The following is a 26,830-nucleotide window of genomic DNA, read 5'->3' on the forward strand; positions in this document are numbered from 1 at the left end:
ATTTACATTTGTATTCAACAGAAAATCTAAACATTTTAAGAATATCTTGACACATTTCACCACCGGAAGTATATCACAAACTGGGGTAAGTTGACCTCTGACAAAGGGCACTAGTGATGTCGTTGCTCGATTGCGTTGAATATAACGTACGGAATGTCACGTAATACGCATTTCTCACACTCGTAAGGATATCTACAACAGTTTCAATGCCTAATTAGAACAAACACATTATGATTATGTTGTCATATATATTCAGATGACTGCAAAAGCATCACATGATATAGTAATCGCACTTGTGACACAAAATCCTATCTTTCGAAGAGTTTGAGGGATTGTAAACATATCGGTGACGTCTTACAAATTAATTTCTATGATCCACTGTATCCGTTTATGGGATACGGTTATTGGCGAGTGTTGGCAATATGTTTTATCAAGTACTTTATCTAAGTAAAGTATACTTTTTATCGTCATAGTAAATAATAACATGTTGACAGGTTGATCGAATGGCTTCACACCACATTAATGGCAGATTATTTGGCAAACTAGAAATCATACTTAAATCAATTCATTCAGGTTTATTATAATGACATGAAATGTATAGATTATTATTGTATACATGTTTGTTTGCAATATGTGGATACCTTTACCTCCCATTCATTCATCTGTAGAAATGATCTACTAGACTACAGAGCTGAAAGCAATGAGAAAAGTGGGAGTCCCCCAAGAACATCTCGCCGCTGAATTCTGCTAGTCTCGGATTAGTGAACTTATGTTAATTTGTGGCACTAATAACCATGTAAGGATCAGCAGTAGGGATGTTATTGTTTATCACGATAATGTATCGATAACTGTTTTATGTTGAATACTGTATCAATACAATTTTTTTAATATCAATATTAAATTAATAATTCACTGACTCAGAAACTTTACATTTAGGATTACCATGTTTTTTGATGGCAATGCGAAGGCAGAAATTCAATTTTAAACATTTTTTGGACCAGCTTAGTTCATACTAGCATCAAGTTGATAAATTGCAGGTCTAGATAGGAAACATTTCATCTTTAAACATATAGAATTACTAATTTTCGATACTCGATTTTCCTACCAGTGACACCCCAAATAAGCAGGGAGATTAGGACCCCTGTATCAAATGAACAGCGGATTAGTTGGTTGCGAGGTGCAGTCACAATCTTTATCCACTTGTCCTCTAGAGTCTATTCAAATTTGTTAAGTTGAATCAGCTTGGATGAGTATGTTCACAAGATCATATGTTTCAAGTAAGGCCAACTGAAAATTATGTTTTGGCTAATAGACTCAAACAAATGTTTGCGCAAACTGAATTCAAATGTTTGATTGTACAATACTTTTGTTCCTCTAATCAATCTTGTAATCTTGCAATCACAGGTTTATCCCCTCAATTTCAGACAGGCCACCATGTTCTCTTTCATATGTTATATAAAACATCCTCTAACCCCAGCAACGAACCCGTGAAGATCCGGGGTAGAATAGGTCTTCAGCAACCATGCTTGCCATAAATGGCGACTATGCTTGTCGTGAGAGGCTACTAACGGGATCGGGTGGTCAGGCTCGCTGACTTGGTTGATGCATGTCATTGTATCCCAATTGCGTGGATCGATGCTCATGATGTCAATCACTGGATTGTCTGGTCCAGACTCAATTATTTACAGACTGCCATCATATAGTTGGAATATTGCTTGGGCACGCCAGAAACCTATGATTGTGGGTTCGAATCCCGGTTCGCCCTGATTATGTTTCTAGGTTTGTCAGCACCATACCCGTGCTCGTGGGTTTCACCGAAGTGGTAAACGTCTGACACCTTCATCACTTTGGGCTTTCCTCCCACATTAAGCTGACACGCCGCGATGTAACTGTAATTCTTTTGAACGCGGTGTTAAACCCAAGTCACTCACTCGTATTCCTATACAGTACTTTTGTTTCATAACTTGATATTTTTTCTTTTAACAGGTGAATCACAAATTTAATAATTTGGTTTTAAATTTCCGGGTTGAGGTTGGATGTTGTAGAGCCAAAGTATATAGGCTGTGAATTAGTGTTCAACTCCAACACTGGTTGAGTCTAGTATATTTTCTTAAGGACCAGTAAAATTAAGTAAATTGTGCTCTACTTTTCACTGACCCACTGACAAATTTTGGTCAGTGTCAAAAACTTGATTGTAATATGTTATTTATAGCCAACCAGGAAATATATATACTAGAGAATCTGTGTAAGCTGATTGTTGAACAGTTTCGTTTAGCATTGTGTCGGGATACACAACTGCATTGCTGTATCATTAGATCACTACTTAACACCCTTCCGTCCTGCCGAAGATTGTGGAGGCACCTGGTAAACAATCAAATCTGGACCAGAAAAATCAGTGACAAATGAGATATGTCGAATTATGCATAGATTCACAGATTTCAGCTAACTGCCTAGCCAACATATTGATACCATTAAAACACAGTCTGTTGAAATACTTTTGAATCTAGCTAGTCCAAATGGCAGACTTAATTATCTTAAATTAAAGTAACTTCCGAAAAGTGCCACAGACTGTAACCATGGTAACATACCCCCAAAACTTTTATTATTCTACAGCCCCTGAAAACACCTTGACAGTCTGTAACATAAGCTATGTGTCCGAAATCTGTGTCAAGTAAAATTTCTTTTGGTCTGTTAAGATCTGTTCATACGGGTACAAATATTAGTGCTAAAATATAATGAAAATAATTCTAAGATACATGATTAGGAGACAAAAAAGTCTTTTTCACAGACCGCCTAAAACATCAGGCAAACTTGTGCTCAAGCCATCCCAGGCTGTTATGGCATACAGCATTTGCCATATTAATCACCCCTCACCCAACTTCTAGACCAGACCAGCTTAGCTTTAATATTTATGAGTGCCCCCCAAAACCAAAATTAACATGACTGTCCTTATTTTTGTGTGTATATTATTACACATTTTTTACACAAAACAAGCATAATAGCCTAGTTTAGGTTTTATAGACATTTGAACTGAGGTTTTCCCAACCACTGATCTCCGAAAACATTATTACCTCATTTGGATGACCATAATGATGTTTGTTTCTCTGATATTTTGATGCTTTTGTCTGTCAGGGGTCGATTTAATTGCTGGCCCGTTGGCCTGAGGCCAGTTAGAGCTACGAAGGGCTTGCTGAAACGTAAAGTAGATGGCCCACCTGGCTTGTCAATGCATCACCCCTTGTCCGTGTACCTTATTTTCCTGAGTAATGTGTAATTGATGTATTTTTTTGCTGCGCAGAATACTTAAAAAATTCTTTTCTGGGTGTATTTTTTTTTATTGGAACTACTTGTAAATCCGGTTTATTCAATGAGAAAATATTTGGGGGGAGTAGGTCATGTGAATAGGGGGTCGGGACCATGTTAATCATTTGGTAGTCGGCAGATAAGATTGGAGAAGGGCCAGGAGCTTTTAAATGGTTTTGTTTGGTTTGTTTGTTGTTTAACGCCGCACTCAGCAATATTCCAGCTATATGGCGGCGGCCTGTAAATAATCGAGTCTGGACCAGACAATCCAGTGATTGATATCATGAGCATCGATCCACGCAATTGGGATCGATGACATGTATCAACCAAGTCAGCGAGCCTGACCACCCGATCCCGTTAGTCGCCTTTTACGACAAGCATAGTCACCTTTTACGGCAAGCATGGGTTGCTTAAGACCTATTCTACCCCGGAATCTTCACGGTTCTGGCTACATAAAAGCTTGTTAAATCTACCTGTCAGTGTTCTTTACATCTCATGTCTATTCTTCTTGCAGATTTTAAAGCAATACTATGACCGTGGCTTAGTGGGAGAAGAGTATCAGTAAAGTACAATGGCCTCTGAAGTTGGAGTTGATCCTTACGACCATGTGTCCGGATCTCCGCCACAAACCAACACGACTGGGAAAAAGTCCTGGGACGAACTAAGGAAGTGCGTGCGGGATACACGCAAACTTTTGACTGCTCTAGTTAGCAGTGTGCCGACATCTTTCACATTCAGGAATATCTCTACAGACAATGGAACTGTGACGAGACTTTACTTTTTAGGAGTGCCAATCAAGGGTCGGGAAAACACATTGCTCTATGTAGACCTACCATCTGATTTTCAGGATTATGTGTTACCATGGCAATCATTACTAGACTCTTTCCAGCCATCGTCAGGGCAACTGTCCCGAGAAGAGCAGTTGATGAGGGAGAGGAAGAGGCTTGGGATATATGGAATTACGTCGTACGATGTTGTGGAGAATGAAGGGAAGTTTGTGTTTCCTGCATGTAGCAGTCTGTTTACGTGTGTGGACAACACCATGGATTGTGTGAGTAAACATGTCACATTATTAACTTGGTACAGAGCTCCAGATAAGCTTTTGGTGTTGTGGGTATTTTACCCATGCATTTAAAAATCATTGGGTTTCAGTAATTCTATCTGGGCATTCAAATTTCTGTTACCCACTAGTTTTTACACATGAGGATATTTAAGTTAAATATTTAAAAACATTATTCATCTAGGCCCTGCAAACTGGTTACGTGTGGGTTCGAGAGCTTTATAGGACTAAAAAATACCACGATACTTCCACAAGAAAGTGTGGTGGCAAATGATCATGATGTAACTGTCAACGTTGAGTTTGGCAAGGTTGACGGAATGCCCGTTTATAATTTCAAAATAGGTTGCTGATTTGCTTATCGAATACGCAGGGTTACTTCACAATATTTTGATGATACGCACAAGTTTTATTTTTGTAGCGTATCTGTAATGCTCGTTGCGTATTTGATACACTTGGATTTTATTTTACTGCATATTTCTGCATTTCTGATGCATATTTTACGCAGATACGCAGCTTATCTGGAGCTCTGTTCGTAAACCCTGCACAATACCCCGGTTGGAATACGGGTTCGAGTGTATCCCCCTTCATCCCATTGGTAGTTGTAAGAGGCGACTGAACTGGGGACCATAGTGACTCCGGGTTGGAATGGCTCCCTAACATATGCAGGTTGTAAGAGGCACTTAATCATGTTCCAGGGGGCACGGGTCGCCCAGTCGTCTAAGGCACCACGATTCGCTGTGCAGAGTTGCGTCCCTTGGGCACGCCAGAAAACTTTGATTATGGGATCGAATCCAGGTTCGCCCCGTTTATGTTTCTAGGTCTGTCATCACCATACCCGTGCTTGTGGGTTTCACCGAAGTGGTAAACATCTGAGACCTGCATCACTTCGGGCTTTCCTCCCACATTAAGTTGACACGCCGCAATTTAACTGGAATACTGTTAAAAGCGGCGTTAAACCCAACTCACTCACTAATCATGTTCCGTGGGGACTTGGTTGATGGCGTCGATCATTTCTCACACTGTCAATCACTGGATTGTCTGGTCTAGTTTTTGATTATATGCATGTCGCCTTTTTAAGAGGCCACTCTGACTTAGTGGTGAGACGATACACCGATGCATTGGGGTGGATCATGATATTTTACTTCTCGATGCAAGTATCGATCACAGTTGCACACTAAGTAATAAATATCGATTCATACATTAAATGTTTACTTTAATGGCTGTTACACTAAACACTATTTGTAGTGAAAATTAGAAGTGAAAAAGTAAATATTTTCATCCATTGCACCATCTTTGACACTGCCAACTGTAAATCATCAGTGTGCCAGGTGTTTGACTATCCTGTCTGAAAAATATGGGTTACTCACTACAGACACGAGCACATACAAGTATTATGATACATATCTGGTCGTGAGCAAGGTATCATGATACATATCTGGTCGTGAGCAAGGTATCGTGATACGTATCTGGTCGTGAGCAAGGTATCGTGATACATATCTGGTCGTGAGCAAGGTATCGTGATACGTATCTGGTCGTGAGCAAGGTATCGTGATACGTATCTGGTCGTGAGCAAGGTATCGTGATACGTATCGGATTGTGAGCAAGGTATCGTGATATGTATCAGAGGGCACAGTTGGTGTATCATCCTAGCCCTACCCTGACAGGTAGGCAAATTGGGAAAAACACATTTTCATTAAAAATGGAAATGTTTTTGAAGTCCTTATGTTCTTACTTTCAGCATTTACAGAGGTATTTCTACATTGTATTTCATTCAATGCAGCAGTATAAAATATAGAGAAATGTTAGGACACAAAGAATGTGGAGTCTAATGGTCTGAATTAATGTTAGAGCTCTATCACTGTCAAAGGCGGAGATTGTATTCCATTGGTAACAAGAATCCAGACCAATAAAGAGAAAGATTATCATTTCATCGAATGCAGTGTTAAAATACAAATTTAATATACCACTGAATTTAGGCAACTTGGAACTTTTGTTCGTTCGTGTATTGTGTTTGGTTAAAAAATTGGTCTGCAGAGGGCACTGCGCTTGGAGTCTAAGATAAATCCCTCCACTAACTGCTCTCACTTCTGTTTCGGCAGCATGTTGAAGATGACCGAGTGATTCTCCCTACGGCTATCAGCACAAGTTGTTTAGGGGCTCGTCTGGATCCAAAGATCTGTCCCCTGGATACAAACCTGGTGTCTTTCATTCATAATGGCGATCTGTGGATCACGCATCTCATTAGCGGGCAGGAGAAGAGACTCACGTTTGTTCATAAAGGTAACCCTGTTGGCACTTTCCCACCTGCGGACAAAGCAGGTTTTACCATGAGAATGTGAAATTCTGATATTGCAATAATGAAACTTCAGTCGTAACACCACTCTATGTGTAGCATCCAAGGGGAAGTGTTATCTCTCTCTCTCTCTCTCTCTCTCTCTCTCTCTCTCTCTCTCTCTCTCTCTCTCTCTCTCTCTCTCTCTCTTACGCACTTGTACACACCACACACACACACACACACACACACACACACACACTTAAACAACATTTATCAAAAACTTTTCAAACATTCTTTCCATGAAGCTAAGGAAGTGTGTGTAAAATATCTCTTAGTGATGTACGTGGACTTGAAAGAGAGATTCTTAGAGTTGCCTTATTGTCCATCTCAACTGTAAGTCTCCCGTGATGTCTCAGGATGTTTTCGTCTATGTTACTGCTACAAACCCAATCCCTACATCCTATCTTGTAATGCAGGTACTATAAGTCACCCGTGATGTCTCAGGATGTTTTCGTCTATGTTACTGCTACAAACCCAATCACTACATCCTATCTTGTAATGCAGGTGAGGGGGGACTCGCAGCAGACCCCTGTGTGGCGGGGGTACCGTCATTCGTGGTTCAGGAGGAGTTTGACCGATACACGGGGTACTGGTGGATGCCTAAAGTCACACAGTCTACAGGTAAGTCTGGGACAAGAATATTGATGACACCTCAATCCGTTCAAGATTCAACCTGTCTGTACACCGTTTGGCTCCCATTCTCTGTCAGGAACTCATTGAGATATCAACCTGTGAAATCCGGGGTAGAATATGTCTTCAGCAACCCATGCTTGCTGTAAAAGGCGACTATGCTTGTAAGAGGCAATTGATGGGATCGGGTGGTCAGGCTCGCTGACTTGGATGATGCACGTCATCGTATCCCAGTTGCGTGGATGGATGCTCATGATGTCAATCACTGGATTATCTGGTCCAGACTCAATTATTTACAGACCACAATCTTTGCATTTTAACATTAGGACTCTTTGACTTACATCAAAATGTGATATTTTCTAGATGAAGCAAGCACCTTCAGGATCCTGTACGAGGAAGTGGATGAGTCGGATGTGGAGATTCTTCACGTGTTTGCTCCTGTGACGGACGACCAGGGTATCGACGAGTACAGGTACCCTCGTGCAGGTAGGCCCACTGTCCACTTACTGGTCAGCTACTCAGAGACTCAGGGGATTCAGGGTTAGAATAGGTCCCAGAAACCTCTGCTGGTTGTAAGAGGTGACGTGGAATGGATGACCAGTCTCGATGACTTTGATAGTGTGTCTTCCTTCTTCCCGAGGCAAGGGAGTTAACTGAGTCACTTGCAGTGTGGAACCTAACTCCATTGTTTGGGTTCAAATTCCTCAAGGGCTCGATCATGAAACTCATTCGAAACATTCACCATTTTGTCATTATAAGCTGATATGCTGCATTTTCATTTTCCGGTACCATTTGATTCATCTTATAATAACATTAATGTTTCAGGTACAACAAACGCCAGGAGTACTCTTAAGATTATAGAGTTTGAAGTCGGGGAAGATGGTTCGGTAATTACACACAGTATTATTTTTCTTGTAAGGCTTAGAATTGTCTGAAGAGGCGACTAACGGGATCGAGTGGTCACACTCACTGATTTGCTGATTGCATCTCATTGTATGTCATCATAACATAGATCGATGCTCAGACCCGTGAAGATCCGGGGTAGAATAGGTCTTCAGCAACCCATGCTTGCTGTAAAAGGTGACTATGCTTGTCGTAAAAGGCGACTAACGGTATCGGGTGGTCAGACTCGCTGACTTGGTTGATGCATGTCATCGTATCCCAATTACGTGGATCGATGCTCATGATATTAATCACTGGATTGTCTGGTCCAGACTCTATTATTTACAGACCGCCGTCAGATAGCTGGAATATTGCTGAGTTCGGCGTTAAACAACAAACCAATCATGATGTCAATCACTGGATTGTCTGGTCCAGGCTTGATTATTTTCAGGCCGCCATCATATAGCTGGAATATTGCAGTGCAATCCTCGTTCAATTTTTGTAAAATCATTGCCATCATTAGGCAATTTTTTCAGAAGATGGTATTTTCCAGGGCTGTGTATTGTCTAAAACATTGTATTGCAGTATTTTGTGAAATAGGTATCTGTAATGCAGTATGTATTGCAATATATAAGATAGCTACGCAATAAATCGCAAAGAACAATAAAAAACGAAGCGTGGTTTATTTCACGATTATTTCATGACATCATTTCTGGAGATTTGAGCATGTGCTTGATGATGTCGTAAACTGGACACCGTTATTTTCACGAGTTTAATGTCCAGTGAGTTGTTCCCCATAGCTGTAACTGGGCTACCCATATATATATACAATGGCCAAGCGATCACATTCAAACGTGGGAGGGGCTGTCGGGTAGCCTAGTGGTTAAAGCGTTCTCTCGTCACGCCGAAGACCCGAGTTCGAATCCCGACATGGGAACAGTGTGTGAAGCCAATTTCTGGTGTCCCCCGCCGTGATATTGCTGGAATGTTGCTAAAAGCGGCGTAAAACCAAACTCACTCACTCACTCAAACGTGGGAGAGATATGACAATCGGTAATGGGTGAAATGATACAGATTATCGACATGAAAATTGTGAGAATATCTGTGAAATACCAAATGTACCCCCCCCCCCCCGTACTTAAACAGGACTTGTTGGACATTGCCAGGGTCAGATTGTATACAGGGAGTTATTATCATTATTTAAATACATGGAAATGTTTGAAAGCTTGAACATTTTCTCGCCATCCTTAAAAATAATGTACCAGATGTTGAAATCTTATATAAGAAATAAAGGAATAAAACACTCCAGGGAGCTGTGATGTTTGGCAGTTATTGACACTGAGTGTGCATGCAGATCCTTTTATTCAGTTTCTAGGGAAACATCATTTGTGAATGCCTTTCTGTGTAGATTTTACATATACAAATAATATCGAAATTGGTTATATATTTTTACCCACCATACCCATGATACCGGAACACAAAACATTGCAATACATATCGTAAAAAACGTATTACAGCATACCGGTATACCAGTTATTCTGTGCAGTCCTAGTAATTTTTCCGGAATAATTTCCGGGATTTATCTAGACCTGACTGAGGCCAAGTTTCCCAGTTCCTGTTAACAAAGATACTACTCTTGTTAGTCTTTGGAGAGAGGACTTGTATTTCACTGAGAGCAGCAATCAGGAACAATAAAGAGGAAAAGTCTTTACTGTACATCGTCGCATTGAATGCAGTGTTAAAATACTTCTCAACATAAAAAAATAACAACATTAATAAATTCCAATTTGCCTCCCAAGGACACTTAGTTTGGAAACGGGGTGGTCGGGTAGCCTAGTGGTTAAAGCGTTCGCTCGTCAGACGAAGTCCCGGGTTCGAATCCCGACATGGGTACAATGTGTGAAGCCAATTTCTGGTGTCCCCCGCCGTGATATTGCTGCAATATTGCTAAGAGCGGCGTAAAACCTCATTCACTCACTCACTCACTAGTTTGGAAACCCAAATAAATCTCCGATTTTATAGGGGCATAAAACATCCCTATCCCTATACTACGACATGTTTGTTGACAAAGTCGCCCCCTGTGACCCCGTGTTGTGTCTCCCCCAGCTGCTGGAGGGGGCGGTGGAGCGCCACATGATGGAGCCACTGTCAAGCTTCTGCCCCTGGATGGAGTACATCGTGAGAGCTGGCTGGACTCCAGACTCCAAGTAGTAAGTATATAGTCACAAGAGCAAGCTGACTTGTTGCTTACCAGGATCAGGCCTTTCACATACTGGGGTGACCGCCTCCTTGGTCTAGTGGTAGAGCATCTGCCCGGAGAGCAGAAGGTCCAGGGTTCGATCCCCGGCCGCGTCATACCAAAAGACGTTTAAAGATGGTACTTGTTGTTACCCTGTCTGGCGCTCGGCATTAAGGGGCTAAACCAAGGACTGGTCGGCTCGGAGTCAGTATACTGTGTCTGAGTGGGATATTCATGTTGAACTGCGGCAAGGTATCTCACTGAGCTAGCACTATAAATCGGCATCAGTCCGGACTAGTACAAGCAGCCACACAAACACATGCACGTCGCTATATAAGTGCAATAATCTAGGACGCGACGTTAAACCCCATTTCACCTCACCTCGCACACTGGGGTCTTCAGCAGCCCATCCTTGCCGCCAAAGGCGACTTGGTTGATGCATGTCATCGTATCCAAATTGTGTAGATCAATCACTGGTTTGTGTGGTCCTGACTCAATTATTTACAGACCGTCGTCGAGCAGGCCAAGAATGTAATTGATTGATATCTTGGGCTCAGCAGTATTTGTGTAATGGTGATTCTTTTTTCTTTCTTTTTTTCGCAAATACACAGCTTATCTGGAGCTCTGTTTCAGCATGTATGCCCAGGTGTAAGATCAAGAGTACGCCCAGGTGTTAGATCAAGTGATCTCTGTTTCAGCGTGTACGCCCACATGTTATATTGAGAGATCTCTGTTTCAGCGTGTACGCCCAGGTGTTAGATCGAGAGCAGCAGCAGCTTGCTGTCATCCTCATCCCCTTCGAGTACTTTATGCCGATATCCTCCGACATCGAGATGAGCAGCTTTGACACCAGCAGTTATCCCCCTTTGCAGTTCATCTACAGGGAGACATCCAATATCTGGATTAATGTGAGTTGGTTTGTTAGATTGTTGTTGTTTTGGCCTTTGTGTTGGCTAGAATAAGGTGGTCCGTCAGTCATTGGAAGGAATAAAGTGGTCCGTCTGTCATTGGAATATAGCTGTCCTGGTAGTCATGTTTTTAAAAAATCTTTAGAGCTTTTACTTTTTCACCGAAGATATATGTGGTAGTAGTATTCAGAGTCATCTTCGATTTTCTGTGTTATTGAGCTTGATGTGAATTTTGACCTTGATTTGACCTTTGCACTTTGACCTTGCGCTTCATTCTCTCAAACTTGATTTGACACTTCTAATGATGTTTCAGGTTCATGACATCCTGCATTTCTTCCCACAATCCTCCCCCGACGAGATAAGTTTCCTGTGGTCCAGTGAGAAGAGTGGATACAGGCATCTGTATCATGTGACTTCCAAACTCCAAACACCTCCACCTGACTCAAACCATGCCATGGAGCTGGAAGACAGGTCTCAAGGTTGGACTTGAGGCTGTTGTGTTTGTTTGTTTGTTTGTTTGTTTGTTTGTTTGTTTGTTTGTTTGTTTGTTGTTTAACGCCACACTCAGCAATATTCCAGTTAATTGATGGCGATCTGTAAATAATCTGGACCAGACAATACAGTGATTGACCAAGTCAGTGAGCCTGACCACCCAATCCCGTTAGTCACCTCTTACGACCAGCATAGTCGTTTTTTACGGCGAGCATGGGTTCTGCAGACCTATTCTACCCCGATCTTCATGGGTACCATCAACCCTGAATACATTGGGCTCATATGAGGTGTTGTTGCTATTCTACCTACGGGTCAGTTGACTGAGGTCGTGTCGTTCTCAAACCAAAATGGCGGCAGAGTTCGACAACATATCAAGAAATTCTTGACTGTATCAACTGGGAAATGAGCAAAGGTAGTCTGCTCCACATCTTCAAAGTAGGCACAAATTTCATCAGTTCATTCTCGAGCCTCTTCTACTACGTTCTTCATTTGGGCAAGGCAACCAAGCGGTAGTTGCGCCACCATTTTAGAAGAGTGCACAAGCACTTCAAACTGTTGAAGACCCTGGGATGAGCTATTAATTTGCTTACTCTAAGCAATTCATGGCTTGCTACGTGCCCCTGGTATTTGGATCTTGTGGGATCTAACAGATATGTTTCATTTATTTCTACAAATGCTGACCATGCTGTAAACAAGACTGAAAGAGTGTGTGAGTGAGTATGGTTTTACGCTGCTTTTTTAGCAATATTCCAGCAATATCACAGTGGGGGACACCAGAAATAGGCTTCACACATTGTACCCATGTCGGGAATCGAACCCGGGTCTTCGGCGTGACGAGCAAACGCTTTATCCACTTGGCTGCCCGACTGCCCAAGACTGAAAGAGCTCAACTTTGAAACATGTTTCTACTTTTTATTACGACATCATATTTTGTTCAAATCAGAGTTTAGTATTTATGCAGAAATTATTTGAATATCAACGCGGACCATTGCTGACAGGAACTTTGGCCGAGTGTCTGTCTTTGTTGATGTTTCAAACTGTTGACTGCATATTCAGGTGAGCTACAGTGTCGTGGCACAACTTTTATGTTCTCCAACAGACAAATCTGTGGTGAGTGAACTTCGTCACAGGGTTCTTCTTCTGTCTTCTTCCAGACTTCCTCCAGAGCCAGATGGTGAGAGAGGTAGCAGTAACCCAGGGCGATTGGGAGGTGAACGGGAAGCAGGTACACAGTTTTAGTATCATCCATTAGTGTTGGCCATCCCAGGCTAGAAGTAGTCCCCAGATCATTAGTGTTGGCAATACCAGGCTAGAATTGGTCCCCAGATCATTAGTGTTGGCAATACCAGGCTAGAATTGGTCCCCAGATCATGAGTGTTGGCAATCCCAGACTACAAGTGGTCCCCAGATCATAGTGTTGGCAATACCAGGCTAGAAGTGGTCCCAAGATCATAAATGTTGGCAGTCCCAGGCTAGAATTGGTCCCCAGATAATTAGTGTTGGCAATCCCAGGCTAAAATTGGTCCCCAGATCATTAGTGTTGGCAATCCCAGGCTAGAAGTAGTCCCAAGATCATTAGTGTTGGCAATACCAGGCTAGAAGTGGTCCCCAGATCATTAGTGTTGGCAATCCCAGGCTACAATTGGTCCCCAGATCATTAGTGTTGGCAATCCCAGGCTAGAAGTGGTCCCAAGATCATTAGTGTTGGCAATCCCAGGCTAGAAGTGGTCCCCAGATCATTTGTGTTGGCAATCCCAGGCTAGAATTGGTCCCCAGATCATTAGTGTTGGCAATCCCAGGCAAGAAGTGGTCCCAAGATCATTAGTGTTGGCAATACCAGGCTAAAAGTGGTCCCCAGATCATTAGTGTTGGCAATCCCAGGCTAGAAGTGGTCTCCAGATCATTAGTGTTGGCAATCCCAGGCTAGAAGTGGTCCCCAGATCATTAGTGTTGGCAATCCCAGGCTAGAAGTGGTCCCCAGATCATTAGTGTTGGCCATCCCAGGCTAGAAGTGGTCTCCAGATCATTAGTGTTGGCCATCCCAGGCTAGAAGTGGTCTCCAGATCATTAGTGTTGGCCATCCCAGGCTAGAATTGGTCCCCAGATCATTAGTGTTGGCAATCCCAGGATAGAAGTGGTCCCAAGATCATAAATGTTGGCAATCCCAGGCTAGAAGTGATCCCCAGATCATTAATGTTGGCAATACCAGGCTAGAATTGGTCCCTAAATCATTAGTGTTGGCAATCCCAGGCTAGAAGTGGTCCCAAGATCATTTGTGTTGGCCATCCCAGGCTAGAATTGGTCCCCATATCATTAGTGTTGGATATACCAGAAACCTGTCTGGTGCTCGGCATTAGGGGGCTAAAACAAGGACTGGTCAGCTCGGAGTCAGTGTACTGTGTGTGAGTGGTGTATTCATGTTAAAATGCGTCATGGTATCTGGATGGGCTAGCACTGTAGGGAGCTGAGAATGAAAATCTAGTGCATACTGATCCATTGATTGAGGTAATAATATTGCTAGAGCATACTGAACTACAGCACATTGCAAATATCCGTTAATTATTATTATTGTTGTTGTTGTTATTAGTGTTATTATTATTAACACACCATAAACTGTAGACTAATCAGTGATATTCTTCAGCGCAGTCATGCATCACATGCCCCACCCATTTCATTTTCAGCCAATTAGGAAACACTTGTCCTACATGACCATATTTTCTTTCGGTTTTTTGTTTTGTTTTTTGAAACATAGACATAGATAAATTGCTATGGAATAACTTGCAATTTACTTATATAATCTTATCTTGTTTCAGATATGGGTGGACGAGCTGCGTAAGCTGGTGTACTTCAACGGGCTGAAAGACTCCCCCCTTGAAACACACTTGTGAGTATAAGGAACATGCCCGTGGGAATTCCTGGGCAGAATATGGATGAGTGTAGCGGCCTTGCAATCCACATACCTGTGCTCGTGAACTGAAGTGTTATCCCCATGAAGACCAGGGTTAGAACCGGTCTTCAGCAGCCCAGGCCTGCCGTAAAAGGCTACTCTGCTTGTCGAAAGAGGCGACTAACGGGATTGGGTAGACAGGCTTGCTGACTTGGTTAATGCATATCATCAAATCCCAATTGTGCAGTTCAATGTTCATGATGTCAATCGTTGGATTGTTTAGTCCAGATTATTTACATACCACCGTCATGTAGTTGGAATATTGCTGAGTGCAGTGTTAAACAACAAACAAAAGTGTTAAACCTTTAATTTGTGTCACTTTAGTCTTTCCTCCAACATTAAGCCGACGGTGAAGAACCTGACTCACTCACCCACTGTTATTCTGTTCCTCTGTGGGGGAGGTCGGGTAGCCTAGTGGTTAAAGCGTTCGCTCGTCACGCCGAAGACCCGGGTTCGATTCCCGACATGGGTACATTGCGTGAAGCCCATTTCTGGTGTCCCCCGCCGTGATATTGCTGGAATATTGCTACTCACTCACTCACTCACTGTTCCTCTTTGGTCTAGTGGTTGAGTGTCTGCCTGGAGAGAGGAAGGTGGTGGGTTAGATCCCCGGCCGCGTCATACCAAAAGACGTTAAAAGATGGTACTTGTTGTCACCCTGTCTGATGCTCGGCATTAAGGGGTTCAAACAAGGACTGGTCGGCTTGGAGTCTGTAGCTCACCTCTCCTGTTGGTCTGTTACAGGTACTGTGTGTCGTATAACTCACCCGGTGAACCGGTCAGACTCACCCAGTCTGGCTTCAGCCACACAGTCTCCTTAGATAAGGTGAGTCGACAATCAAAATGTGACAGGTATCATTGAAAGGCGTTTTATTATCCCTGCTCACAAAGTGAAAGGGGATATAGGAATGGGTGCTGTCCGGACATCCTTCAGAGCTCACAAACCATAAGAGATAACCAAACTTGGCGCATAGATAGGACTAGTTGTGAACTGGTGTCTTTTGATAGTTTGGGATTTTTGTAAAATTTATTTTCGAGTTTCCATAGCAGCAACTTTGGCTTAGATTGAAAATGGCGGTATTGCTCAAAACGTACAGTATTTCTTGCCTCGCACACAACCGGAAATGTCATTTTGATGGGGGATATGAGCAGTTCATGTTTCTTTAGATCTCTTTCGGTGAACGCTGAGTCTATTTGATAATCATGATTATGATGGAAATATACAACTAAAAGAGTTTTTTTTCGGCTTACTATAGTTTTTCTGTCATGGCTAATGGGTATTGAGACACACGGCCTTCCTATTGTTTGTGTTCTTAACATGTTTTGAGTAGTATATCACAATTTTGTTTCCCAGTCTGACTACAACTGCTCATGTTAACTGACTGCAAGGGCTGGGTGCCATTGTACAAAACAACCATAGTGCTACGACTGTCATAAGCCTATGTTCCGGTATGGGAGTTATGATCACCTTAGCGCTACGACTGTCGTAAGTCTATGTTCAGGTATAGGAGTTATGATCACCTTAGCGCTACGACTGTCGTAAGTCTATGTTCAGGTATGGGAGTTATGATCACCTTAGCGCTACGACTGTGGTAAGTCTATGTTCAGGTATGGGAGTTATGATCACCTTAGCCCTACAATTGTCGTAAGAGTATGTTAAGGTACGGGAGTCATGACCACCTTAGCGCTACGACTGTCGTAAGTCTATGTTAAGGTATGGGAGTCATGACCACCTTAGTGCTATGACTGTCGTAAGTCTATGTTAAGGTATGGGAGTCATGACCACCTTAGCGCTACGACTGTGGTAAGTCTATGTTAAGGTATGGGAGTCATGACCACCTTAGTGCTATGACTGTCGTAAGTCTATGTTAAGGTATGGGAGTCATGACCACCTTAGCGCTACGACTGTGGTAAGTCTATGTTAAGGTATGGGAGTTATGATCACCTTAGCGCTACGACTGTCGTAAGTCTATGTTCAGGTATCGAAGTTATGATCACCTTAGCGCTGAGATCACCTTGTACAACGACACCCTGGTGTTGCCCCAGACAAAATGGGGCTGACTGCCTTATGCTTGAAGCTGTGGCATGTCATACTGACCCTGGTAAGATTCCCCCACATGTGTGCACCATATACAGAATCTCACCCAAGTGTTATTTGATATCAAATATACTGAAAAAGAACTGTTAGGGTTCAAGAATAATTTTTTAGATATTTTTAATGACATTATGGGCTTAATCTTCACTACAAAAAAATATCTTCAAAAATATTCATGATTCCCCCTTTTTCTTTGGTTGAGAATCAACGTGTATCTATAAAAGTTTAGAACTCTGAGGCTTGGAGTTTATGACTTTATCGACAAATGTTGTTTATTACTTGCCCGTGAAGAGATCACCCGTTTAATAAACATACAGCTGTATTACACATTGTGTAATACCAAAACGCGTGCTTATGTACTCTCGGAACACGTTTCACGAACAAATATTGAAAGCTCTCAACATCCCTTGGCGTATTCAACGACATTGTGTGTGGAGATGATAGATCACTGGGAGGAGCTTATGTACACTCGACGACCCCAGCAACCTTGTTGCTAGGCTGACGTCACATGGCATTGTTTCGTCGATGGATCTTGCAAAAAAATTCAAGAAATTATGTCATCGGGTATTGTGACGTCATTGTAAACTTTGAGCTGCAAGGCCCCGTTCCACAAGGCGATCGTACTCTAGCGCAACGACAGTCGTTAGTCTAAGTTAAATTATGTGAGTTTTGATAGCCTTAGATAATTTTGTGGGACGAACGCCTGAAATCTAAAGGTGGACCATTGTATGATATTAAATTCATACGGTTCAACTTTTGACGTGTTTGAAGTATTATTCTGTTAAACTCAATTGGATTATGCCATGCATGGATCGTGTAGGTGTCAGCCTATTTACACTCAACAGTATAATTCTAAAAACATTATAAATGACAAGTAATAAATAAAATACTAAACTCGCTCTCGTGTAAAACCAATTTTATGAAACTCGTGAATAGTTGTGGTATCTGACTCGCTTTCGCTCGTCAGATACCAGAACTATTCACTCGTTTCATAAAATTGGTATGAGATTCTATTTATTAACCAAAATCATTCTAGCTTTTTCAGTTTGTAAACAGTAACAACCAGTGATTTGAGTATAAAAAGTAGAGGTAACCAGCTTCAGCAGCAGAGGCACATGATGTCATTTGATTGTGATGTCATGGTAACCTATGACGTCACAATGGTCTGCAAAGCATTGTGATGCAATTCATTGTAGCAATATCTCCCAGGAAATATTTCCTGGATCTCACCCAAGCCATATCTCCTGTGGAAGCCAGTTTTGTATTTAAGCTCATTTCTGATGGCCAAACAGCATACAAGGCTGGAGTTTTGAATATGGCATGAAATATATGTCCCTGTCGCTGTTTGTCTGACTGTTTGTTTGTTTGCAGGCCTGTTCTCTGTTTGTGTCTGTGTACAGCTCGGTCCAGCACACACCTCGATGTAAGGTTTACCGTATCTCCCATGGAGACCATCCCTCTCAACACACACAGGCTGAGCCTTGTGGAACTGTGATAAGCTCTACGTGTAAGTACTGTCTATGTACAGCTCCGTCTATCACACAACCCTCTCAACACACACAGGCTGAGCCTTGTGGAACTGTGATAAGCTCTACGTGTAAGTACTGTATGTGTACAGCTCTGTCCATCACACAACCCTCTCAACACACACAGGCTGAGCCTTGTGGAACTGTGATAAGCTCCACGTGTAAGTACTGTCTATGTACAGCTCTGTCCATCACACAACCCTCTCAACACACAGAGGCTGAGCCTTGTGGAACTGTGATAAGCTCTACGTGTAAGTACTGTCTGTGTACAGCTCCGTCCATCACACAACCCTCTCAACACACAGAGGCTGAGCCTTGTGGAACTGTGATAAGCTCTACGTGTAAGTACTGTCTGTGTACAGCTCCGTCCATCACACAACCCTCTCAACACACAGAGGCTGAGCCTTGTGGAACTGTGATAAGCTCTACGTGTAAGTACTGTCTGTGTACAGCTCCGTCCATCACACAACCCTCTCAACACACACAGGCTGAGCCTTGTGGAACTGTGATAAGCTCTACGTGTAAGTACTGTCAGTGTCTGTAGAAGTCCTGGAATCCTGGATAAATCCCTGTGTTAGTCTTTGAATCATGACCCATGAAGACCTGGTGTAGATTAGGTCTTCAGCAACCCATGCTAAGACGCAACTATGCTTGTCGAAAGAGGCGACTAATGGGATCGGGTGGTCTGGCTCGGTGATTTGATTGATGTATAACATCGTATCCCAATTGCGTGGATCAATGCTCATGATGTCAATCACTGGATTGTCTGATCCAGACTTGATTGTTTACAGACTGCTGTCATATAGCTGGAATATTGATGAGTCTGGCATTAAATAACAAATAAACAAACAAACCTACAAACATGGAATCCTAGATCACTTCCTGTGTTAGTCATGGAATCCTGGATGAGTCCCCCCTATGTACCCATGACAACCCTGATGAAATAAAGTATATTATAACAAAAAACCTTTTTATTTGTCCTATCAGCCTGTCCCGAGTACCGAGCCCCAGAGCTGTTCAGCTATCCTAGTAAGAGCGGCTACACCATGCACGGGATGTACTACCACCCCCACAACTACGACCCCGGCGCCCGCTACCCGACTGTCCTCTTCGTGTACGGGGGACCCCAGGTACAGCTGGTCACCAACGCCTTCAAGGGACTCAAGTGAGTTGAACTCTCTATCATAGTTCTGTTGTATTAGGACCGCCACCGTGCTCCCGCCTTCGAGTGTCCGCCCGGAGAGTGGAAGGTCCAGGGTTCAATCCAGAGAGTGGAAGGTCCTGGGTTCGATCCAGAGAGTGGAAGGTCCTGGGTTCGATCCAGAGAGTGGAAGGTCCAGGGTTTGATCCCCGGCCACGTCTTGCCAAAAGATGTTAAAAGATTGTACATGTTGTAACCTTGTCTGACGCTCGGCATTAAGGGGCTATACAAGGACTGGTTGGTTAGAGTCAGTATACTGTGTCTGAGTGGGGTATTCATGTTAAACTGCGGCAAGGTATCTCAGTGGGATAGCACTATAAAATCTTAATATCTTAGACACGACGTTATACCCCATTTCTTCTCACCTATTGTACTGGGTACAGCAAACTACAGTTATAACGACCAGGGACCACTAAATTTGCTTCGTTATATCCATAGTTCGTTATAAGCATTTCGACTGTCAGACGCTTGGATCAAGCCATATGTCTGTAGTCGCATTTTACACACAGACTATATCCACTTCAAAGGCTATAGCCTAGTCACTGTGTTCAAGAGGCGTTTTGATTGGATGTTTATACCACACTAATGAGCGGGATGTAGTAAGATAGCGATGGAAGAGATGGTGACATGATGAAGGTATCAAGTAGGTCCAGTGTATATAGCATGGAGGTGTGGTAGAGTAGTGTGTGATGTGTGTGTGTTTGTTCCGTCAGATTCCTGCGTCTACACACGCTGGCCTCTCAGGGCTACGCTGTCGTTACGATAGACGGTCGTGGTTCTTGTAACAGGGGCCTCCAGTTTGAAAGTCATATCAAGGGGAAACTGGTAAGTACAATTTCCTTGAATCTACTCCTCACTCACTCACTCACTCACTCACTCACCCATTCACTCGATCTGCACCCACTCACTCACTCTGCACCCACCCAATTACTCACTCACTCACTCACCCACTACCCACCCACTACCCACCCACCACTCACTCACTCCTCACCCATCCAATCACACACTCATCCACTCACTCACCCACCCACCACTCACTCACTCACCCAAACCACTCACTGACCAAAACCACTCCCTCACTCACTCAAATCCACCCACTCACTCACTCACTCACTCATCCACTCACTCACTCACTCACTCATCCACTCACTCATCCACACACTCACTCACTCACTCACACACTCACCCAAACCACTCACTCATCCACTCACTCACTCACTCACTCATCCACTCACTCATCCACACACTCACTCACTCACTCACACACTCACCCAAACCACTCACTCACCAAAACCACTCCCTCACTCACCCAAATCACTCACTCACCAAAACCACTCCCTCACTCACTCAAATCCACCCACTCACTCACTCACTCACTCATCCACTCACTCATCCACACACTCACTCACTCACTCACTCACACACTCACCCAAACCACTCACTCTCATATATACCCACTCACTCACCCAAACCAATCTCACTCACCAAAACCACTCACTCACTCAAATCCACTCACTACCCCTTCCCCAGGTGGACACTGAATAGCGTATGTGAGTAAATACTTCTGTGATATTGCTACAGTAATAAAACTCATTAAACTCACCTCACTCTCCTCCCATTTCAGGGCACTGTAGAGATAGAAGAACAGGTCGAGGGTCTGCTCTGGCTGGCTTCCAAAGTAGACTTCATTGACCTGACGAGAATAGCTATACATGGCTGGTCTTATGGTGAGTACAAGTATAACTGTTTCATTGACCTGACGAGAATAGCTATACATGGCTGGTCTTACGGTGAGTACAAGTATAACTGTTTCATTGACCTGACGAGAATAGCTATACACGGCTGGTCTTACGGTGAGTACATGTATAACGGTTTCATTGACCTGACGAGAATAGCTATACACGGCTGGTCTTACGGTGAGTACAAGTATAACTGTTTCATTGACCTGATGAGAATTGCTATACACGGCTGGTCTTACGGTGAGTACATGTATAACGGTTTCATTGACCTGACGAGAATAGCTATACATGGCTGGTCTTATGGTCAGTACAAGTATAACTCTTTCATTTACCTGACGAGAATAGCTATACACCCCTGGTCTTACGGTGAGTACAAGTATAACTGTTTCATTGACCCCACGAGAATAGCTATACACGGCTGGTCTTACGGTGAGTACAAGTATAACTGTTTCATTGACCCCACGAGAATAGCTATACATGGCTGGTCTTACGGTGAGTACAAGTATAACTGTTTCATTGACCTGACGAGAATAGCTATACACGGCTGGTCTTACGGTGAGTACATGTATAACTGTTTCATTGACCTGACGAGAATAGCTATACTGGCTGGTCTTACGGTGAGTACAAGTATAACTGTTTCATTGACCTGACAAGAATAGCTATACATGGCTGGTCTTACGGTGAGTACAAGTGTAACTGTTTCATTGACCTGACGAGAATAGCTATACATGGCTGGTCTTACGGTGAGTACAAGTATAACTGTTTCATTGACCTGACGAGAATAGCTATACATGGCTGGTCTTATTGTGAGTACAAGTGTAACTGTTTCATTGACCTGACGAGAATAGCTATACATGGCTGGTCTTACGGTGAGTACATGACAGACTTGATTTACCTGATGAGGCTGTAGATGACAGCTCCCGTCTTGAATACAGAGATGCAAATTGGCTCTAGCCCACTTTCCAGTCTTTTGCATTTTGGGGCCTCTTGGGTTCATCCTTATATGTGTTATCATGTTTGAGGCTAGTATGGTCAAGAATTATCCCTGTGGGTACATGACAGACTTCACTGAACTGATTAGGGGTCAGAATAGCCTACATTGCTGGTCTTATGGCAGGGTCAATAATCAACTTCATGGATCTTGTAATTTCATGGACACTTTAGAAAATTCTCCCACTCTCTGCCATTACAGAATCCCCTCGTTCTGCAGGGACTGTGATGCAGGGATTATTATTATAGTTTATATTTATATATCGCTCTTATCCAGATACTAGTAACGGACCAAATGTGGTTTATTTGTTCACCGACCAGTGGATCCGTATGCATTCCAGTTACCATTCTCAACTCCCTGGGGAGTATGCAACCCAAGCTGCCAATGAGGCACACATCGGTACCCATTCCATGCTGGGGGAACAGGCACATTTGAACAAAGTGACTTGCCAAGGGTGACTTCACACGTTTCGACTCTTGTGTCTCGGGGTGTATGAGTGTATACCTGTTTCCACCATCTGGTCATCTGTCGTTGGATGAGTGGGTTCTTTTGAGTGCACAGGGTGTATGTACTGTACACTAGGGGTAGTAGAGACTGTAGAGACCTGTAACCATTTTTGGTATCAAGGCTGAATAACAACCCGGTCACTAGCGGGATACGATCTCGGCATCTGGCGCTGTAGCCGCTTGCCCTATCAGTGTGAAAGAATCATCCTATTGGGAAGAACAAACTTGCAATTTTCTGTTTTTATCTTTTTATGTTTTTATTGAGCTGCCTGATGAAGGTTTGTGTGACTAACATGTGTCTGTGTCATTCCAGGTGGGTACTTGGCGCTCATGGGGCTGGCTCAGAGACCAGATATCTTCAAGGTAACATCACATTCTACTTGCAGCTGACACGCCGTGATATAACTGGAATACTGTTTAAAGAGGCATTAGGGGCGGTCGGGTAGCCTAGTGGTTAAAGCGTTCGCTCGTCATGCCGAAGACCCGGATTCGATTCCCGACATGGGTACAATATGTGAAGCCCATTTCTGGTGTCCCCCGACGTGATATTGCTGGAATATTGCTAAAAGCGGCGTAAAACCATACTCACTCACTCACTAAAGAGGCATTAAACCAAACTGACCTCAAATTTCGAATTTGTACTGACGAAGTTTCTCATCACCCGTTCGTTTGCCGGACTTCGCTAAAAGGGTATGGTGTAATTTTTTTCTGCGCATAATATTCAAATTTCTTTTTTTCCAAAATATTAAACCTGCTAGAGGCGGGTGCGCATTATACATGGGTGCGCACTATACTCAAGAAAATACGGTACTCACTCCTTCAACAATATTAAACCAATTCACTCACTTAAGATTATAGATGAACTTTACCAGTATAGTCATCACCTTGTGTCAGCAGTTTCTAATAAATTCTTATGAACAAGATTTGCAAATTTTTTTTGTTTCAAATCAATTTAATTAAATTTAGTGGATGTGTTTTGAACTATATTCCTTACAAAACATTGGCTACCATAGATTATAGTTTCTTGTGACTATCACATGAGGATATATGTATGTGTGACAATGATTATTACTGCTGACGTGTGTGGTGTGTACAGGCGGCTATAGCAGGTGCCCCCGTGGTCAACTGGATCCTGTACGACACAGGCTACACAGAGCGCTACCTGGACGTCCCACAGGCCAACAAGGACGGCTACACGAACGGCTCCGTCCTCAGCTACATAGACAGGTTCCCTGACGAGTGAGTATGGAGTCTGTGTAGAACTTTGTGTGAAGGTTTCTCTTCTCCAGTTGCCTCCCCTTACCAGCAAGGATCCGCTGGTCATGTGCCTTTTTTTTTTACTTGATTGAATATGTCATTTACATAGTCCAACCAAACATTTATGCATACTGTGCATCAGACGACATTTAATATTTACTGCTGCCTTGAACAGTTTGGGTTTTTTTAAAAATAGAATCCACCTCATAATTATGAACATTTTTTATGCCAATATTCTGTCTGATGTTGTCTGTATATTGGCGACCGCCTCTGTGGTCTAGTGGTAGAGCGTCTGCCCGGAGAGCGGAAGGTCAGGCGTAAAAGATGGTACTTGTTGTTACCCTGTCTGGCGCTTGGCATTAAGGGGCTAAAACAAGGATTGGTCGGCTCGGAGTCAGTATACTGTGTCTGAGTGGGATATTCATGTTAAACTGCGACATGGTATCTCAGTGAGCTAGCACTATAAATCGGCATCAGTCCGGTCTAGTACAAGCAGCCACACAAACACACACACGTGCATGCACGTCGCTATATAAGCGCAATAATCTTGGATGCGACGTTAAACCCAATTTCACCTCACCTCACCTGTATATTGGCAGTGATAGTAACCTAGTGGTTGCCGGGATGTAGATCGATGTAGCTGACTTAGTGATGTGTTTTTCAGAGAGAATCGCCTCCTCATCATACATGGCCTGATCGACGAGAACGTCCACTTCCACCACACCAGTCACCTGGTCAACGCACTGGTCAAGGCCTGCAAACCCTACCAGCTCCAGGTCAGTTGGCTTTAGAACCTAACGTATTCGACGTAATAAGGGCCCAGGGCACTTTCAAAATTGGAAATAGGGGGCTCTTATTAGAATATTATTTTGGTGAAAAAGTTTTAAACGATATCGTGGTTTATTCTGACAGCCTGAAATGCTTATATGCTGCAGATATATTTTTCCAGAATTTAATTGCCCGTAATCAAGGGTGCATATAACACTCCAGTGCGTATTATACGTGAATAAAAAAGTCTTGTGTACATTGATCAATCAGAAGGGGTGCTAATTGGGAACGTTCACTTGCCAATATATTAGCAAATATTGCCGTGGGCGCTTATTACATAGAATACGGTATGTTAGAATTCTGGGTTCGATGGCGTGGATCATTTTGGTCATAAAATTACTTACTTAATTGTCTGGACAGACTCAATTATAAAGCTGGAATATTTTTTTAATATTTGCTTAGTGGGTAGATAAACTTGTTTGTTGTTTAATGCTGCACTCAGCAATATTCCAGCTAGGTGACGTCAATCTGTAGATAATCAAGTAAATAACTGATTGAGATCATGAGCATCGATCCACGCAATTGGGATACGATGACATGCATCAAGCAAGTCGGTGAGTCTGACCACCCGATCCCTCTTTGAATTTTACAACAAGCATGGGTTGCTACAGGACTTTCTGTTTCAAGGTTGCCTTGCTTTAGACATGGGTGAGTGAGTGAGTTGGGTTTAACGCCGCTTTTAACAGTATTCCAGTTATATCACGGCGTGTCAGCATAATGTGGGAGGAAAGCCCGAAGTGATGCAGGTCTCAGACGTTTACCACTTCGGTGAAACCCATGAGCACAGGTATGGTGCTGACAAACCTAGAAACATAATTGGGGCGAACCGGGATTCGAACCCACAATCATAGGTTTCTGGCATGTCCATTGGACGCAACTCTGCACAGCGAATCGCGGCGCCTTAGACAACTGGGCCACCCGTGCACCCCATTAGACATGTGTTTATGCAAATTGGAAGAGATGTCGTTAAACCACAAGTGCATCTGACTTCCTTATTAAGGTCACTGGGGCGGTCAGGTAGCCTAGTTAAAGCGTATGCTCGTCATGCCGAAGACCCGGGTTCGATTCCCGACATGGGTACAATGTGTGAAGCCCATTTCTGGTGTCCCCCGCCGTGATATTGCAGGAATATTGCTAAAAGCGGCGTAAATCCGTACTCACTCACTATTAAGGTCACTACAAGCATAGGAATGTCCGTATCCAAGTTGCCTTGTCGTGAGACATGTGTTTCCCATGCTGGAAGTGTAGTCATAACTCTAGGAGTTCATGTAACTTTCTTGAACCCTTTCAGGTGTACCCCAACGAGCGACATGGAATACGTAGTCATGAATCCAGTGAACACTACAAGACAATGGTTCTCAGCTTCCTGCAGAACCACCTGTGAAGAACACAGCGCCACAGCCAGGAATCTAGTGACATTAGCCACAGTCAGCCTGTCTGTGTACAGAGATCCCCATGGGGACTATAAACACCTTGGAGAAAATTGTCTTTTCCTTTAAATTTGACGGTTGTATTTGTCACTAATTTATATAATAGTTGTGCCAACTGCATGGGAAATTTCTTGTTGACTGTTTTATATAACCTACCTTTATGTTCTTGCTAGGTACCAAGAACCGTTCTTAACATGTTTGCACTGAAGAGGATGAACGAATATTCATATCACATTGTCTGAAGAGTCGATCAAGTGCCATTGAGTACCATCTGTGCATGTTTTAAAATGCCAGAAAAGCCATATCGTTTGTTTTATATCCTAAACTGTAATTTAATTGCCTTTTCCAGATTTTCTTGAAACTATTTTCACAATCTTTACGAATTAAGTCAGATGATTCTGTGTGAAGGACGTACGCAAGAGTAGAAGGATTTTATTTTTTTAAATCTTTCATTGGTAATT

At 43.0% G+C, this 26,830-nt stretch overlaps 1 protein-coding gene across 1 annotated transcript; it reads left to right on the forward strand.

Annotated features, from left to right (window-relative positions):
• Positions 1 to 108: 108 nt before the first annotated feature.
• Positions 109 to 26,830, forward strand: LOC139461197 (dipeptidyl peptidase 9-like). Its single transcript, XM_071242790.1, has 20 exons — positions 109 to 182; positions 3,818 to 4,354; positions 6,463 to 6,643; positions 7,203 to 7,319; positions 7,692 to 7,814; positions 8,154 to 8,215; positions 10,317 to 10,420; positions 11,189 to 11,357; positions 11,671 to 11,836; positions 13,004 to 13,074; positions 14,663 to 14,733; positions 15,541 to 15,622; positions 18,263 to 18,398; positions 19,405 to 19,582; positions 20,332 to 20,443; positions 21,243 to 21,345; positions 23,168 to 23,217; positions 23,951 to 24,093; positions 24,776 to 24,887; positions 26,231 to 26,830. Exons 2-20 carry the CDS (start codon positions 3,875 to 3,877, stop codon positions 26,321 to 26,323), a joined length of 2,553 nt encoding a protein of 850 aa, XP_071098891.1. The 5' UTR covers positions 109 to 182; positions 3,818 to 3,874; the 3' UTR covers positions 26,324 to 26,830.

Source organism: Haliotis cracherodii, unplaced genomic scaffold, assembly GCF_022045235.1.
Source record: "Haliotis cracherodii isolate W230 unplaced genomic scaffold, xgHalCrac1.p SCAF_14, whole genome shotgun sequence".
Classification (NCBI taxonomy): domain Eukaryota; kingdom Metazoa; phylum Mollusca; class Gastropoda; order Lepetellida; family Haliotidae; genus Haliotis; species Haliotis cracherodii.